General features: G+C 35.1%; 1 protein-coding gene across 10 annotated transcripts; it reads left to right on the forward strand.

The window, feature by feature from the left end:
• The first annotated feature begins 498 nt into the window (after positions 1–498).
• On the forward strand, positions 499–15941 carry LOC121256068 (uncharacterized protein At3g49140). 10 transcript variants are annotated; one of them, XM_041156741.1, is made up of 12 exons: positions 501–705; positions 1131–1251; positions 1826–1922; positions 2094–2196; positions 2304–2368; positions 4775–4870; positions 4973–5071; positions 6528–6681; positions 8413–8522; positions 8780–8929; positions 13777–13872; positions 15517–15941. In XM_041156741.1, exons 1-12 carry the CDS (start codon positions 672–674, stop codon positions 15628–15630), a joined length of 1239 nt encoding a protein of 412 aa, XP_041012675.1. In that variant the 5' UTR covers positions 501–671; the 3' UTR covers positions 15631–15941. The 10 variants fall into 10 exon arrangements, with proteins under 10 accessions (XP_041012692.1, XP_041012669.1, XP_041012675.1 ...); XM_041156750.1 differs by having other exon boundaries at positions 1158–1251; XM_041156699.1 differs by having other exon boundaries at positions 502–705; positions 1697–1922.
• The last annotated feature ends 1054 nt before the right edge of the window (positions 15942–16995 follow it).

Here is a 16995-nt window from a genome sequence, read left to right on the forward strand (position 1 = left end):
ACAATTCAAAATTTTCAAATTTCAAAATAAAAATTATATTAAAAAAGTATATTATAACAATACTTTATTCAACTCTCAATAAAATATTTCATATATTCTCATCCGAACTGCATAATCAAACAATGCCTTAATTTGATATTCATGATTCTAGAAATATATTTCTCATTTCTAGAACAAAATGGAAACAGAAAAGCTATTTTGCCACCTCAATAATACGCACAAGTGAACTGCTCGGGAATTTTTTTTTATTTTTTTACTTAACGATTAAAGAAGTGATTTTAAATATATTAATATATTTTTTTAGTTTTTTAAAATATTTAAATATATTAAAAAATATAAATAAAAAAAAATTCAAATATAACGTGCGGTCAAGTAGAACGAGCTACACCGACTCAAACTGAAATAGGTTTTAGTGGGTCCCAGGAGCCGGATAGGATCATAGGAGTAACTAATGGAGAGTCGAAGACTGCTCTCCACTTGTGGTTCTTTACAAAGGAAAATTAAAACGAATTATTATTTGGCACGCCAAGACACGAAAGAACCCCTTTAGTGTCAGTGTTCTCATCTGACCAAAGCGATCGCGATGAGCTAAGCAGACTGGTACAAGCTTCTCGCAGACAACGATACAGCTCTTTTGTCTGCTCTCCTTCTGATCTCTCCGTCCCTCTCTAATGGCGATAGCAGCTGCTACTCCACTCCCCCTCGGTAATCGCGGATGCCCCTTTTTATATTATTTTGCATGTCTTTTTGTTATGCTTGAGAATGATACCGACAGTAGCATAACTTCCACCTTGTCGAATACCCCTTCGGATTTGCATGTTTTAGTAGAAACCCATTTTGACTTTCTGCAAAATTTCAACTGCAATGCCAATATAGAGCTTACTTTGAATGCTAGTGAGCACTCCAATACTGTTATTTAGTTGTTGACGAAAGGCCGCCATGCAATAGTTGATTGCAAGGGCTATTTACAGTTGTTATTCATCTGTTTGATGCTGAGGAAACATTGAAAAAGAATCTGAATTGATGTTTTTTAATTTCATTCCCCCCTTTTAACATGCCGTATTCATGCTTTCGTTTTTTACGGATTTCACATAATAATCCCTTTCTTTGTTTGACTATTGTGTCTTCAGTTCCTTATTGTGGTGCATGTCATGCAGAGGGGGTCTGTTGCTCAACATCATATTGGATAACAAACAGCTGCCTCATACCTTCTTTTGATCGTCGTAGAGTTCCCGGTCCTGCTGGCATAAGGTGTATTTTAGTTGATAATCGTGTAATTCATAAATCTAACTTGATGGTTGCATCTTGTTAAATATGTATGACACCGTTAGGGCATTCCTTGCAGACTAGATTTGGTTCTAATAGCTTTATCACTTGGTTTGGTTTCCTGGAAAATGTTTCGTTTAAGATGCATGCAAACAATTTTTTTTTTTTTTGTTTGGCAGTTAGAATCTAGAGCCAAGAGGATTATTTATTTGTTTATTTTTTTCCGAAGGCATAAAGCTTTTGAATCTTTTTATGCACATTCAATTCTGAGAAAAGGAAAAACGATCCCATGGTTTCTTCTCTTTTACTTGGCCTCTTCATCTCAATTGCTGTTTATAGACTTTTTTGTACTGCCTTTCCAAATATTTCAAATTAAATTTATCCTTATTCTGGCTAGAGAAAATTTTTATTTTCCTCTGTCAATTTTCAGATGCAAGATTCCATTTTTTGGATCAACTCAATTCCATTGGCTGTCTTCGGGACATGATCTTTGTCTTTCAAAAGTTTCAGTTGCTGCTGACTACCCAGATTCTGTTCCTGATTCTTCTAGTTACACCAGTCACAGAGCTTACCATCCTCTTGAAGATCTAAAAGTTTCCAGAAGAATCCGCTACACTAAACTTAGTTCAGCTGAAACTGCAAGAACCACAGTCGAGGTATGTGCCTGTTAATGCTCCTATGCACTAATTCTAATCATTTTATGTTTTAGGACTAGAAAAGGATGTTAACCTGCATGCTAATGATGTGCCCTAATAATTCTCTCTGTGGAAAAAATTAAGGCACTTTCGGTATTGCTATTCATGATCTGAATTTTCCTTTTGTCTTAGGCTAACAACTTTGCTTTGCTGGTCTTTCCTGGGATGGTACATTGTGAACCGCATGAACAAATTTCATGGGCTGAATTTCAGTATGTTATCGATGACTACGGAGGTTTGCTTTCTTATTTATTTTTTGAGTCAGATTTTGAGTGGATACATTCATATTTTTATACCAGCTTGATTATGATTCAACCTGATTTATTCCCTTTATTTATTTAGATATATATTTTGAAATTTTTGATGATGCAAACATCTTAGAAGATCGTGGAGCAAGTAACCCTGTGGTGAGCATTTTTGTGATTCGATATAAATTATCTTCTTTTTCAAATGAAAACTCTGCAGCTTGGAAGATTCATAATGGGACAACTCACTTGGGGAAAATTTAGGAGGAAAATCTTTAAATTAAAATCATACATATTGTTAATTAAATTTAAAAACGTAGGTCAGTTTATGTGATATTTTTGGTAAAAATTTAATAGCTGCTACTTATTTCTTTCTGAGGGCCTGTGCACCCCCGGGATTGGTTGAGACTTTGTTCTTGGACACCCGCTGCCAATAAAAAAAAGTTTTTTCATTGTCAAGTTTTCTGTCTGTCTGTGTTTCTATCTCTGCCTCTCACTGTTTCTTTCTTTCTCAATGATTATGTGCTTTGACATTTAGTTTTTCCTTTCACTGTCTTTATTTTTTATTCATTTAAGATGTTTGCACGATATATTTTTTGCAAGTAAGTGCACACAAGGTGTTTGTTTTAAGAGGAATTCTATAGACTAATGTATTAAATATAGTTATCCTGCAACCCTTAACTGGCCCATTCTATGAATTAGAATTCAGAAATTGTATGTTTGCTTTACTTTTTGTTTAAGCTTTATGTCACAACAAATGTTTTAATGACTGATTTCAGCTGTATGTCATAAAGACGTGAATCTATGCTATCATATCAAAAGATGCATGATTGAAATACTTGGAAAATAAGTATTAAACAATGGAACTTATCATGGAAACTACCTGTCAACCATGCAACTTAAAAAAGCTCTGGAAAGTTATCAAAGAGACATTTAATGGGTAGTTATAATATATAATATTGCATTAAAAGTGTTTAGAATATAGTTTAATGGGTAATTATAATATATAATATTGCATTAATATAGCTACATACTATTGTATTAAATATAGTTATCCTGCAACCCTTAAATCAGAATTCAGAACTCGTACTTTTGTTTTATTTTATGTTTTAAGTTTTATGTCAGAGCAAATGTTTCAATGATTAATTTTATTTGTATGTCAAAAAGATGTGAATCTATGATATCATATCAAAAGATGCATGATTTGTAATACTTGGAAAATAAGGGGATGCTTGAGGAATGAGATGAGATGATAAATCTGTGGATATAGTGAAATGGCTTGTGAATAGTAGTGAAATGGTTTGAGTTATGATGTTTTATTGGGTTTTGGGAAAGGAGAGAAAAAGTTGAATAAAAATATTATAAAGTTAAAATATTGGTAGAATACAATTTTTTAATATTATTTTTGTTTTGAAAAAGTTAAATTGTATGTTGTGTTTTGTTTGGAAGTTTGGGAAAGTTGTGATGATTAGATGAAAAAGTTGAAAATTTGAAATTGAAAAGTGTTTTTGTTTGAGTGATGTTTGGGAAGGAAATGAAATGAGATGGGATGGGATGGGATGAAACCTATTCCCAAACAACCCCTTTAAACAATTGAACTTATCATGGAAACTAGCTGTCAGCCATGCAACTTAATAAAGCTCTGGAAAGTTATCAAAGAGACGTTTAATGGGTAGTTATAATATATAATATTGCATTAACAGTGCTATACACTAATGTATTAAATATAGTTATCCTGCAACCCTTAACTGGCCCATTCTATGAATCAGAATTCAGAACTTGTACTTTTGTATTATTTTTGGTTTAAGTTTTATGTCAGAGCAAATGTTTCAATGATTGATTTTATTTTTATGTCAAAAATATGTGAATCTATGATATCATGTCAAAAGATCCATGATTTGAAATACTTGGAAAATAAGTATTAAACAATGGAACTTATCATGGAAACTAGATGTCAGCCATGCAACTTAATAAAGCTCTGGAAAGTTATCAAAGAGATGTCTAGTGGTTATTTATAACATATAATATTGCATTAAAAGTGTTTAGGTGGTGGCAAGAACATGTTGGGAAGCTGTATAAATCATATAAATGCAATAAAATTATTTCTTCTAGGACCAAAGGATAGATCATGGTAACAAAAGGCTTATGGGAGCAAGAGACGTGTAACATACATTGATGGTTTGGGCGAGAATTATAAGTTTTACAGTGTATATACAAATGAATCTCTGCACTTTTTGAGAATCTACACAAACACGCAAAGAGATAGAATTTTGTTTGAATTACATCTATAGTTATTAGTCACTTCAAGAGAACTTTATACTCACCTTAACATGGCTATCATGAACTGGGAGTTATTAATGATACCTAAAACAACCAGATCAAGATGTTTAAAGTGGTGTTTGGGTGGTAAACTCATAGAATCACAATAATTGTTTTTTGATAAGTAGAATCACAATAATTGTTCTGCCATCATTGTACCAGTTCTGGTTATTTGTCCTTTTCTAGACTTCTTTATATGGTACAAGTTGCATGGTGGGCTTTGGTATCATTGGATTTATGATTTATCAGAATGTGTTGATTGGAATGGAGATTCCAATATATAAGAACAGAAACAAAGCTGCTGCACGCAACATTTCTATTGAAGAAGGCTTTTTTGACGATGAGGTTAGCTATCACTTATCATTTACTTCTATAATGAATTTGGTAAACTTCTGTATCCTTTTGTTTCATTGTTACCTTATCACTTTCTGTTTTGGGATTAAATAGGTTGGGGATTCTGAAGGGCCTGATATTTCAGTGGACTGGGGAATGCTAGATACTTCTAGCTTGGTCCACCCTATTTATTTTGCTAAATGCTTGACGATGGTAATCACTAATCGGCTTGACAACTTCTAAGTCAGATGCTATCTTTATCTGAGCCATCTCTAATTGTGTGAATGAGTTTACGTTGCTCATATAATAATTTTTCATTTAACAGTAAGATACTATAGTAATCTATCTCCTTGTCCAAAAAAGAAAAAGGGGGATGCTTAGTCTCAATAGCGAGCGTTTGCATACACTAGCGCTCATTTTGTTTAGGACATGGGTTTTACCAAATATATGCTTATTAAGTTGCAATAGTTTAAATGCAGTCGCATGTATCTGCTAGAATTCATTTAATTGTGCTAGTAAGTTGTGACCTAAGAACAAAATAATTTTTGGCGAATTAATATAATGGACCATGAGACTAAATATACTAGCACTCATAGCATGGCGACTGTTTTAAATATTCAATTACAGTATGCGTGGTTACCGTTCATCTTTCATCCAAAAATATTTCCGACCAAAATTTTCTTATTTTTTGGTAAGTATTTCTGACTAACATTTTTAAATGGAAAGAATAAGTGAGATGATGTTATTATACATTCAATTTATTCATGAGCTTTTATGCAACAAATTTCTCAGTTATAGAACTCCTGAGTCATCCATTGGTGGAAAAGTTAGTTGAAATGTCTTGGCAGATGAAAAGGATTATGTGGCATTGTCTTGTGGCAGTTAGGGTAGGATCAAAGAGTGCAAGTGTTCTACCTTTGGATTTCTTATTTTTTTCATGGGATCGATAGGCATGACGTCTACCCTCTAATTTGAACTTGTTGCAGGGCATAAGAAATGATTTTTTAGGATTGACACCTTATTCAGTGTGAACTAAATGGGATGATTTCATTCAACCTTTAAACCATTCCATCTTTTTTATGCTTAATATCCTCAATCCTAATGGACCAAGTTTTGACCTTCATAAAATAGTCACATACTCATCTTACATTTTTTGTAAATTAAGTGGAATGGCATATTCGACTGTTTAGATGCACCTTTAGGTTTTGGTTGCTAGTGCATATATAGATTATTGAAGTCATGCTCGGCAACATATCTGAATTCTGAACTATTGTTCTTTTATAAGTAAAAGATTATATTAATAAGAATAGGCATAGCCCAAGTACACAGGGAGTATGCAAGAGGTAACACCTAGTTAGTTAAGAGGTGAATTCTGAACTATCCTCGATGTTCAATTGTTGTCAAAGTTATTTGCCTAGTGTCAATCTATTTTCCAATTGAAACACTTGTGAGCTATGGCAGATATATGATTGATCTTCTCTTGGGTGATGTTTACTTTACGTATCGCACATTTTATATAATGAGTCCTGATTCTTTATATTCTGTCTATTCAAGTTGAAAGTTGATGTAACTGTAAATTAACTATTTCGATAGGTGAGCCATTTATTTATTTTTTCATTTTTTCGTTCCTTCTTATGATAGTGATTTACCGAGTATATGTTTCATGTAGGCCTCTAATATGGAGTACAATAAAAAAATAGATGATCCGTCAAATGGTGTTTCCATTGTGGGCTGCCTCAGACCTGCTTTTGCTGATGAAGAATCATATATTAGAACGCTGTTTCATTGTGTAGATAGTGATGGATACAGCTCAGACTGGAAAGGTATCTCATTTTTCGTCCCCTCTGCTGTTGCTCATTTGAATTAGTGCACTACATCTCACAGAGAGTTTGTTTGGTGTGGGTGGGTGGATGGGTGCCTGTGAGTGTGTGTGTGAGTGATGAATTGGGTGAATCATTAGGAATAATAAACTTTAAAATTGTTGATTATAATTTTAAAACCCCATGAATGTTTTTTCATTTCTGTGTTTATCAGATTCTACAGGTGCATTATATCTTTGGTTTTGAGTATGCGTGCATGCATATATTCTGTCTTTAATATTGGTTATGGTGTCATCTCTATAAATAGGGAAATTTTTTATCTTTGAGGTACAATTATACTGAAGTTCATGTCTTTTTGGTCTCTCTTAGTTTGGATTTCTTTTTTTCCCTTCCCCCACCCTTCTTGAATTTTCTAGATTGTTTAAGTTTAAATGTTATTTTCTAGATTGTTTAAGTTTAAATGTTAGCTTTTCTTTCTAGAGATTTCCCCTACAGACTGCCAATGTACTGTGGTTGAACCATTAAAGGAAGAGAAAAAAAGTGTTCTCATCTGCCCTGTGAATACTTTTCAGTAAAAGTTCTGAATGAATTTTTTTGGCTATCTGGGGTTGACATGTCCAGCTTCTAGGTTCCCATTAAAGTGATGATTTTGCCACATCATGCAAACAAGTCATACTGTCTTGCAAACACCCCACTATTTAGTTTTTCTGCATTAGAAAGAATGGAGCCTTTTCTTTATGGAGTGTGATGGAAGGAAGGGATCGGGTGGCGATTGGAGAAATGGAAATGGCATGATAACTGGGTCTGTGGGGGGAAACCTGTAGAATCAACTGACTAACAAATCCCATGCCCAGGTGACTCCCAGCCTTCCTTTCATCCACCTATGGTTTGGGTTGCCAATTTGTGGGTTAAATTTTACTTATTAAAGGTTATATCTCTTTAGATTTTCAGTCCCAAATTACTAAAATTAAGATGTTTGAATCTCCTGCTTCAAAAAGCGAGCCCAAAAAACAGCATAATAATTTGATTCTAATTTGAATGCATTAAACTCACAAACCAAATGCAAGTTAAAGCTCATGTGGGCAAAGCGAAACTTTTTTAAACAGTTTTGGCTGTTTGAAAACAATATTGGCTGTTTGAATTCAACCAACATCACAGATGGGTAAGTGCCCGCATGCTTGGTGAGTAAAACTCTCTCTAATTTTAGAGAAATCTTAAGAACAATTTGAGATGTGTTTTCTATATGGTCTTGTTATATGTGTAGTTAGAATAAAAAGTTTTATGGATTATAATTTTTTGCAAATTACCTTGTACTGGAGTTTGTGAAAGTGGGTAGGTAAAATTTAAAAGCCTGGATAAAATTTTTTTGAGATATGTTTTTTGGGTTTTCATGAAAGTTGTGGTTTTTAGGTTTTATTTTTCACAAAAGCTCGGCCAAATGATTGTATGAAAATATTTTTTGATATATATAAAATATTTTTTTTTTTACTTCTAAAAAAAATGAAAAATATTGTTGATATATAAAATTTCTTTTGTGCCCAAAAGATGTTTGGATTGAAATTGAAAGATTTTTCTAAAAATTTCTGAAATTTTTTTGAAACTAAACATACCTGCAATGTCTGAAAACTGTATGCATGAATACCGTTACCGTTTCAATATTTTTGGTTGCGGATAAGAGTCACCAGCATATATGTCTATTGCATGATCATTTGACATGTCTTTGTTTGTCTTTAGATGAAGAATTCTCGAGCTTGAATTCTGAAAGTGATCAAGTCAACACTGGCTCAACTTTGTACAGGCTGGAGATGATGAGAATAGAGCTATTCTCTGTGTATGGTGTCCAGGCATGTGTATTAGGCTTTACATGGTCGTAGTTGTAAGTTTGACTATTATTGTCCTGCCTTACCTGAAATAAATGAAGTTTCATAACAATGACTGCTAATACCTACTGCTGTGAAGAATATTGTGCTTTGACTCAAATAAAGATGAATGGTGTAAAAAAGTAGCTTTTGTTTCTATACACACATTTAGTTTAGAAAAAAGAGGAGTCCGTTAAACCTCTTTAGGCTAATCTATTTTTTGCTCCTTTGAATGTTTGCAGTCTGAAGTTAGCTTGCAAGATTTTCTAGATGCTGAGCCTGATGTTCTTGCACATTCTACTCCAGCAATTGTAGAGCGGTTTGGCGAGATGGGTATTAGTTGCAATGTTGCTCTTAAAGCTCTTTGCAAAAAGAAGGGTCTGGATGTTGAGGTAAAGAATAAGCAAAACTCTATTGCTTCATTATATATATTCTTATTTAACATGAAGTTCTAATGTGGCTTACTTATTTGCTATGTTATAGTACACCTTTTACTATTGAGAATTTAACTTGGACACTTTTGACCTTAGTGTTTTTCCTTTAATTTCGGCAATTGCATTACAACCAATATTTTAATAAACAACGTTTGGGACATGAATGTATTGCTATTTGCTTCATTAGATATTCATGTCATATTTGGTCCCACTTTTTAATCATTTTGCTAAGGTTTCACATTGGGTGGAGTTTTGGTATGGTATCATAGGTGCCATACCTTCAGTCCCTCTGATATCAATGTGATATGTGTAATTGTAGACCTGCCTTGTATCAATTTTTAGTCTTTGTGAAACAGTCAGCCAAGGTGTTAAACCACCATACTGGTCCCTCCCAACCCTCCCTTCTTTGAAATCAAGGCTTGAAAGGGTGTTTAACCGGAGGTGATCCCTTTAGTCTTGTGGAAGGCCGAGGTACCATTAACGGCGGCTGAGATGTAGGATATAGTAGTGGTGGAGCGACATAATTAGTACCAGACACAGGCTACCAACATCTCCCACCGTCGACTTGCAGTTTTTCGACACCGTATGGATAGAAAAGGACGATGGGAAGTCGAGATGACGGGGATGTGGAGTTTCCGGTGGTACCCCCTCCGGCAAAGGCTTTTCAGACAGTGGCTACCGATAATGAGATGTGTATAGAGGTGGGGGGGTGTCAGGGACGTCAATGAAGGGTTTTACAGATGCTAGTTCCTACGAGTGACATTCTTGAGTGGGAATGCAGGTCTCCCTTTGCCGAGGAGGAGACAAGGATGCTAATGGAATTGCAATGGGCAACCAGGGAAGGGGTTGAGATGTGCGGCAAGCCTATACCTTTGAAGTCTCTATCACTGTGTCAACCTATTGCCTTTGACTAGGTTATTCATAAGGTGCAGGAAATCCAACATTGTGTGGGTATTAAGTGTGAAGGTTTTGAAGAACAGTTCATGGATTTGCTTACTGCCATTGAAGTAGGAAATGCTTAGCTCAAGAAATCTGGTTCTAAAAAACAGAGGGAGCTCAACAGATTGACTTGGTCTATCAGTTATGAGGGCTGCTCAAGCAGAGAAAGATCCAAAGGGGGTCGACATTATAATCTTGGAATGTTCGAGGGCTTAATGAGGTTAATAAGCGCTTGCGGATAACAAATTTGCTCTGTGAGTGGAAGCCGGACATTGTGTGCTTGCAGGAAACTAAGATGGAATTTATTTCAAGAAGTACCGTTAGAAGTTTGTCGAGTTGTTCATATGTCGGCTGTTTTTTCTTTCATCAGTTGGGGCCTCAGGTGGAGTAATTGTTATGTGGGATAGAAGGGTGGTGGATAAAATGGAGGAGCATATTGGGGAGTACACAGTGGCTTGTTCCTTTCAGAATGTGGAGGACAATTTCAGGTGGGCTTTTAATGGAATTGCGGGCCGATTTTGGACAGCAGTAGAAACATTCTATGGGAGGAGATAGCCGGGGTACATAGCTGGTGGGACCTACCTTGTGTATAGGAGTGGGAAACTCATTATTTGGAGTTATGTTAGGAAAGACTATCTCGCCTATGTTCCGATCATTTTCCCATCTTGTTGGATTGTGGGGGTATTCAAGGAGGACGAAGATACTTGAAGTTAGAGAATATGTGGCTAAAAACTGATGGCTTCGTGGAACGGGTTAGGCAATGGTGGTCCTCCTTTCAGATCCAAGGCACCACTAGCTTTATTATTGTAGGCAAATTGAAAGCTTTAGAGAAAGATTTAAAGTTTTGGAATATGCAATATTTTGGAGATATAGGCAACCACAAGAAGTCACTATTGGATGAGCTTCATTAGGTAGAGTGGGCATAGGAGGGACGGACCCTTTCTTTGGAGGAACCTTCTCGGAGTACAAAACTAGTTTTTGAACTAGAGAGGGTTATCCTATTGGAGGGAATCTCGTGGAGGCAAAAATCTCGAGCTTTGTGGTTGAAATAAGGTGATGGAAGCACATAGTTTTTTTTAGAGTGACCAACTCCCATAAAAGAACTAATGCCATTGAGATGATGAATATTGACAGAGATGCTTGCACGGAGATTCTTGTGATTCAAGAACATGTCGTAGGTTTTTTGAATAGTTTCTTACTGAGCCAGTGGGGTGGAGGCCGAAGATTGATGTGCTAGCTTTTGAGAGCTTTTGAGTTCATTGAGCAGCAGAATGTCTCTTGGCTGGAGAGGCCGTTTGAGGAGACTGAGGTTTAGGACTGAAAATAAAAACTAGTAAACCGGTAAACCGCCCGAACCGGACCGGACCGGACCGGTGTATTCGGTCCGATGCAAAACCGGTTCGGTCCAGTAACGATTTCATTTTTTCAAAACCGGTTCCAAACAGGTCTGGTTCTGCTTTTGATTTTTTTTACACCGGTCCAGTTCATATATATATTTTATTTTTATTATATATAAATAATTTTTTATATGATTTATTTATATTTTTTCCTAAATTCTTAATTAATATAACATGAAATTTTAAAATCTTAAAATTCATGAATAATAATCTAATAACATAAAATTAAGATAACATTGATATAACATAAAATAAAAATTAATCTTATAAATCTTATTATATTATTTGATATAATATATAAATTTTAATTTTATAACATCTAATTACTATAACATAAAATCTTTTAATTTTAATTTTAAGTAACCATCATTTTATCACCAACATATATGATAATATGATTCTTATAAATAATGTACGTATACTATAATAGTTTTAACATAATTCTTATCTTTTGTTGCATTTCATTTTTATATTTAGACAATTTTTTTAAAATTTATTGGTTTGTTGTTCCAAGCTCGACTTCCTAAGTGCTCGACCTTGCTAGTTCATCAGGAAAACCGGTAAAACCAGAAGTACCGGTTTCAAGGGTGAATATCGGTTTTTCAATTATCAAAATTGGTGTATATCGGTTCGGTTTTAAAATACGCCCAAAACCAGACCGGTTATACCCCCTTACCGAGGTTCATGAAGTGGTGAGGAAGATGGTCAAAGACAAAGCACTTGGTCCAGATGGATTTTCTATGGGTCTTCCAATCTTGTTGGGAAGTGGTGAAGGAGGACTTAATGAAGGTATTCTAGGAATTTTTTTAGGTTGGGAAATTTGGGAAAAGTCTAAATGCCACTTTTATTGCACTTATTCCCAAGAAGATTGGGGCATCGGAGGTTAAGGATTATCGGCCCATTAGCCTTGTGAGCGGGGTGTATAAGATTATCTCCAAGGTGCTTGCAAATCGTCTAGGAGAAGTTTTGGGGCGGATCATTACGAAACCCCAAAACGCATTTGTATGGGGAAGACAACTATTGGACTCAGTACTCATCGCCAATGAATGTCTAGATAGTAGATTACAATCTAGAAATCTGGGTCTCTCGTATGCAAATTGGATCTGGAGAAGGCCTACGATGATGTCCAGATTGTAGATTAATGCTCCATTGTTTGCTTATGATCCTTGAAGGTTCTATTATTTCTCACCTTCCAAATACACCAAATGAGGCAAATAGGGATCATCTTCCATATTGCTGCAATTTGTGGGCTGCGGCCTAGTATTCTCCAAGGATAAAAAGACTCCTCAATACTTCTAGGCATGACCCAAGCCATGGAGGGCCTCTTTAACAACTCAAAGCCACTTCCCCAAAAGGGCCTTTTTGAACAATCACAGATTAGTAAGATTAACATTGAGATATCTCCAGAACAAACATAGCTTGCATGAGTTTGGTGTTAGCTGGTGCTGTATATGTAAATAGAACAAGGAAACTGCAGATCATCTACTACTACACTATGAGGTAGCCAGGGCTCTATTGAATGACTTTGATGGAGTCAGGTTTGTTATACCTAGAAGGTTGATATGCTTTCTAGTAAAGTGGAGGGGTTTACTTGGCAGTCCACAAATTGCAGTGATATGGAAGATGGCTCCCATATGCTTATTGTGGTGCATGTGGAGGGGAGGAACAATAGAAATTCTGACAATCGTGAATGGTCAATGGAAAAACCTAAAGTCTTCTACTTCAACACTTTGTTCGTTTGGGCAACTGTAATAGATTCTAGTGGACAAGTTTCTATGATTTTCTTGTATTTGTTAATAATCATACTTAGGTGTCTCTTATGTGGACGTCCCATGTACGTAGGCTATGCCTTTGGTTTTCATCAATAAAATTGTTGATTACTGATAAAAAAAAAAAAGTGATAAGCTTGATATGCAAATTCATAATTGCATTTTGTAGCCCGATTGTGAAGCACCAGAATGATGCAAGCTATAGACTTTGAACAGGACAAAGGCATGCATTCTTGAAAGTTGTGTTGTTATACGAAAAACAATGACAAATTTATCTATGAAGCTTGTGTATTGAACATGAACCCCAGGAAGCAAGCTCCTAGAGTCCCCCCTCTAGCTTCAAGGGATTATAGTTGCAAGTTTCTGGTTTGTTTAGGATGAACTTTGATGAAACATATTGAGAAGCTTACCCATATAGGAAAAGAGCTTTAAGCTTTTCAAATTTTATGTAAACAGAAAGTGCTTATATAGAATATCAGTTGTGGTGGCTATTTGGTTAAAAAAGAAAGCTAGGGAGATGGGCAAAAGTTGATGGCATGTTCTATATGAACTATTTTTTTAGTTTTATCACATGTTTACTCATCCAACATATAACCCACACTTCTCTTCTAGCTTGTAAATATTATATAGTTTATCGCATTTGACATTTAATAATTAGAGTTGATTAGTTCATTGCTGATCACTTTTTCTGATTTGATAGTCAGCTCATTTGATTGGGATTGACAGCCTGGGCATGGATGTTAGGGTTTTCTCTGGGGTGGAGGTACAAACACATCGTTTTCCTTTCAAAGTCAAGGTAAGCTATTTAGTTGCATCTTGAGAATGTACTCTGTTTCAGGCAGTGTCAATTATGAAATCCACTGCAGTATAAGTCTATTGGAAAATATGATAGTGAACGTCAAATAGTTTAATAGAGAGAAGAATGTGAACAGTATGAAATAAAAGCTTATTCAAATGGCTTTAGCAATTATCTGATTACCATTGTGACTAATGATTTTTCCGGATGTGTTTTGCTTCAATAAGGTAGTTTGCAATTTGTATAGCCTGTGATGAAGACAAGTTAGAGCCAGTTGCTTTTATCTGAATTTTGGATTTTCCCTTCGCAGCCTCCCTAGATCTTCACAGTACTTTTTCTGTAGTTTTTTTTCTTCTTTTTTACCGAGAAAGTATTTAATTCATCCATCTTGGCCTTAGGGTATTTGTTTTATGACCACCATGACATCGACATCCTTTACTCTCCAGATCTTCTTGACAACTTGGACAATAGCTTCATCTGCCCAGAATATGAGGAATCTGATAGGGTTATTACCAGCTGCATTGCCCAAATTAACCTGCACTTCGTTGAGATTTTGCATCATGGGTGCATGCAATGCTGAATATGAATCTATTGGGCCATTAATGGTTAATTGGGCATGATGAAGTTTGAAGATGATTCTATAGTTGATCTGCTCATAATTCTTCCAGATCAATCTGCAGTCCTTTGTCTTTGGCCAACTAGATAATGCAATCGTTGACCTGTTCTGTTTCTGCCAAACCCTTTTTGATAGTATTTGTTAGATTATCGTTTCCTTGCTTATTCGCTTGCAAAATTCTTTCCGTTAAGTGCATTGCAAACCTCTTTTTTTGTTCATTATTTTTTTTTTTCCAGTTGCGGAGACAGGTAAACTGGTCAGTCACCTTCGTTGGTCCTTGAATGCAATAATTTTCCATGGCTGCTGATCAATGACTTAGCTATTATTAATACTTCTCCACCTCCATCCCTTGCAGCTGTCCAGACTAATATTGTGTTTTCATCTCCATGCTGTTTAGTTGTATCATGGGTATCCTTCACTGATGGCTGCAATGCCTCCATGGCCAATACCTGAAAAACTATCGGACCGAGAAAGAGTATTTTTTCCCTTCTTTGAGAGCATATTGTGTGTCTGGTATGTTGTTTTGAATTGCAAATGAGGGTTTGCCAGACATGCTGTCAATCTTGATTCAGATATTGCCAGACCTGACCCTACCTAAAACTTCATGAGGTTAATAGGTTTCGACCAGGATAGTAAGAGTGATTTACCGTGTAAGGTCTGATCTTTGAGACCTTTTTTTTATCGCCTATTTCAACCTGACTGAAACACATAATTTCTTTCAAAATCCTTTCTACCAAAATGCAAGATAGCGTCTAAATGGTTTTCTTTGTACCACTAAAATTAACTAACATCTTTGCAGGAATTTATGGAAAAGGTTTAGACATTGTGATTAATAACTGTTTCACCTCAGTTCTCATTCAACAAGAATCAACCGTGTACATGTGGGGAATATCCCTTTTTACTTATCAAAAAAAAAAAAAAAAATCCCTTTTTAGTGTCGAAAACTCATTGAAAGATGGAATGATCTATACATTTTACACAACCATGTGGCTTATTGACAGTTTTGGTGTTCATATTGTATTTTTCAGGCAACTTCTGAAGTTGCAGCCGAGAAGCAGATTCAGCAACTTCTGTTTCCCCGTTCTCGCCGCAAAAAATTAAGAAATCATGGGGTTGGACTTCGGGATGTGGATTCATATTAAATTCAGCTGTTTTTAGGATCAGTCTTTAAGATAATGTCAGGCTTAACTTATCTAGGAGCTCTCTCTCTAACCGTAGCCTGTGCCCTGAAAACTTAATTTTCTTTTTGTTTCTTGGACTAATGCTTTTGCATATTGAGTTTGTAATGTACAGAACGGTTGTGCCCCCTCCCCCCCTCCTCTTTGTTCCCCACCAAATCCTCCATCAGTTTTATCTGTCAGAATAAGAATTTTATTCCTTTCTTTTTCCAAGTCCTATTATACGGACTGATTGCAGTATATCAATAAATGATGGCTGGCTGAGCCTTCTCTCTCTCTAAAAAGTGGAAATTATATGGTACAGGTTGACTAGGGAATAGCAATGATTGACTTTGTATTAAGGAAGTTATTATTACCCCTAAGAGACTCGGATTGTTGCCAACATGTTGAAAAGTGTCACATAAGTTTGAATCCTAACTAGAGAAAAGACAGATAAGAGTGCAAGCAGAGAGCAGGCACATATAGAGGAGACCAGCATCCCAAATCTTAAATATTTGCCACTAGTCATTTAACGACCCGGCCTAATAATCTTATAATTTTATTGGATCTAAATTATTTTTTTTATTGGATTAAAAAGCTCAAGCCGTGAGATCTTGTATCATACTCCACGTTCCACACGATATATTTTCGTTTCCACTGCATGCACGCCTCTCTCTCTCTCTCTTATTTTTCGGATAATTTGTTAAATTCCTGTTTTTATTTCATGCTTCCTTTATGTTTCTTTCATGTGTAATTATTTTTTCTTTTTATTATATATTTCAGTGAGTCATTAGAAATTTTTATAAACTAAAAAAAAAAAAACCACAACCTCATTCACAATATATTATGCTAAAAATCTTTTCTATCTATAATCTTTTTATCAAATATTTGTTTGAGTCATTCAGAATATTTTGTAATGATTTTTGCTATTTATTATTATTAAAGCAGACACTCATTAAAAAAAAGAGAAAAAAATATTAAAATAAATGTGATGCATGGATGAGGAATAATTTTTTTTTTTATATTTAAAATTATTCGCGTGAGATTTGCTATACATAAATTAATGTGTTAATAAACCCATTATTGTTAAACCTATAACAATTTGAAAAAAATTAAAAATACCAACCATTAAACCCAACAAGTAAAAATAAATAAATAAGTAAATAACCAAATCCAATAACGTAATTCATCTACCATTTGTCATTAAATAAATAATCTGTCTAGCATGATGAACAATTGAGCAATCCACATCGACAATCGTACTGCTTGCTTAAATTCATTGCTCGCATAAAATACATCAGTTGTAGAAAATTTGTTGTTATTTCAATGCCAACAATAAAATATCAGTAT

The sequence above is a fragment of the Juglans microcarpa x Juglans regia genome, chromosome 1D (assembly GCF_004785595.1).
Source record: "Juglans microcarpa x Juglans regia isolate MS1-56 chromosome 1D, Jm3101_v1.0, whole genome shotgun sequence".
Taxonomy (NCBI): Eukaryota; Viridiplantae; Streptophyta; class Magnoliopsida; order Fagales; family Juglandaceae; genus Juglans; species Juglans microcarpa x Juglans regia.

Excerpts from the sequence above, each read along its gene's own strand:
- LOC121256068 (XM_041156691.1), top strand. The coding sequence starts at position 1,055 with ATGCCGTATTCATGCTTTCGTTTTTTACGGATTTCACATAATAATCCC. Across the intron at positions 2,197-2,303 it reads TGTTATCGATGACTACGGAG|ATATATATTTTGAAATTTTT; the intron begins GTTTGCTTTCTT and ends TTATTTATTTAG. Across the intron at positions 8,523-8,779 it reads TCTCTGTGTATGGTGTCCAG|TCTGAAGTTAGCTTGCAAGA; the intron begins GCATGTGTATTA and ends GAATGTTTGCAG.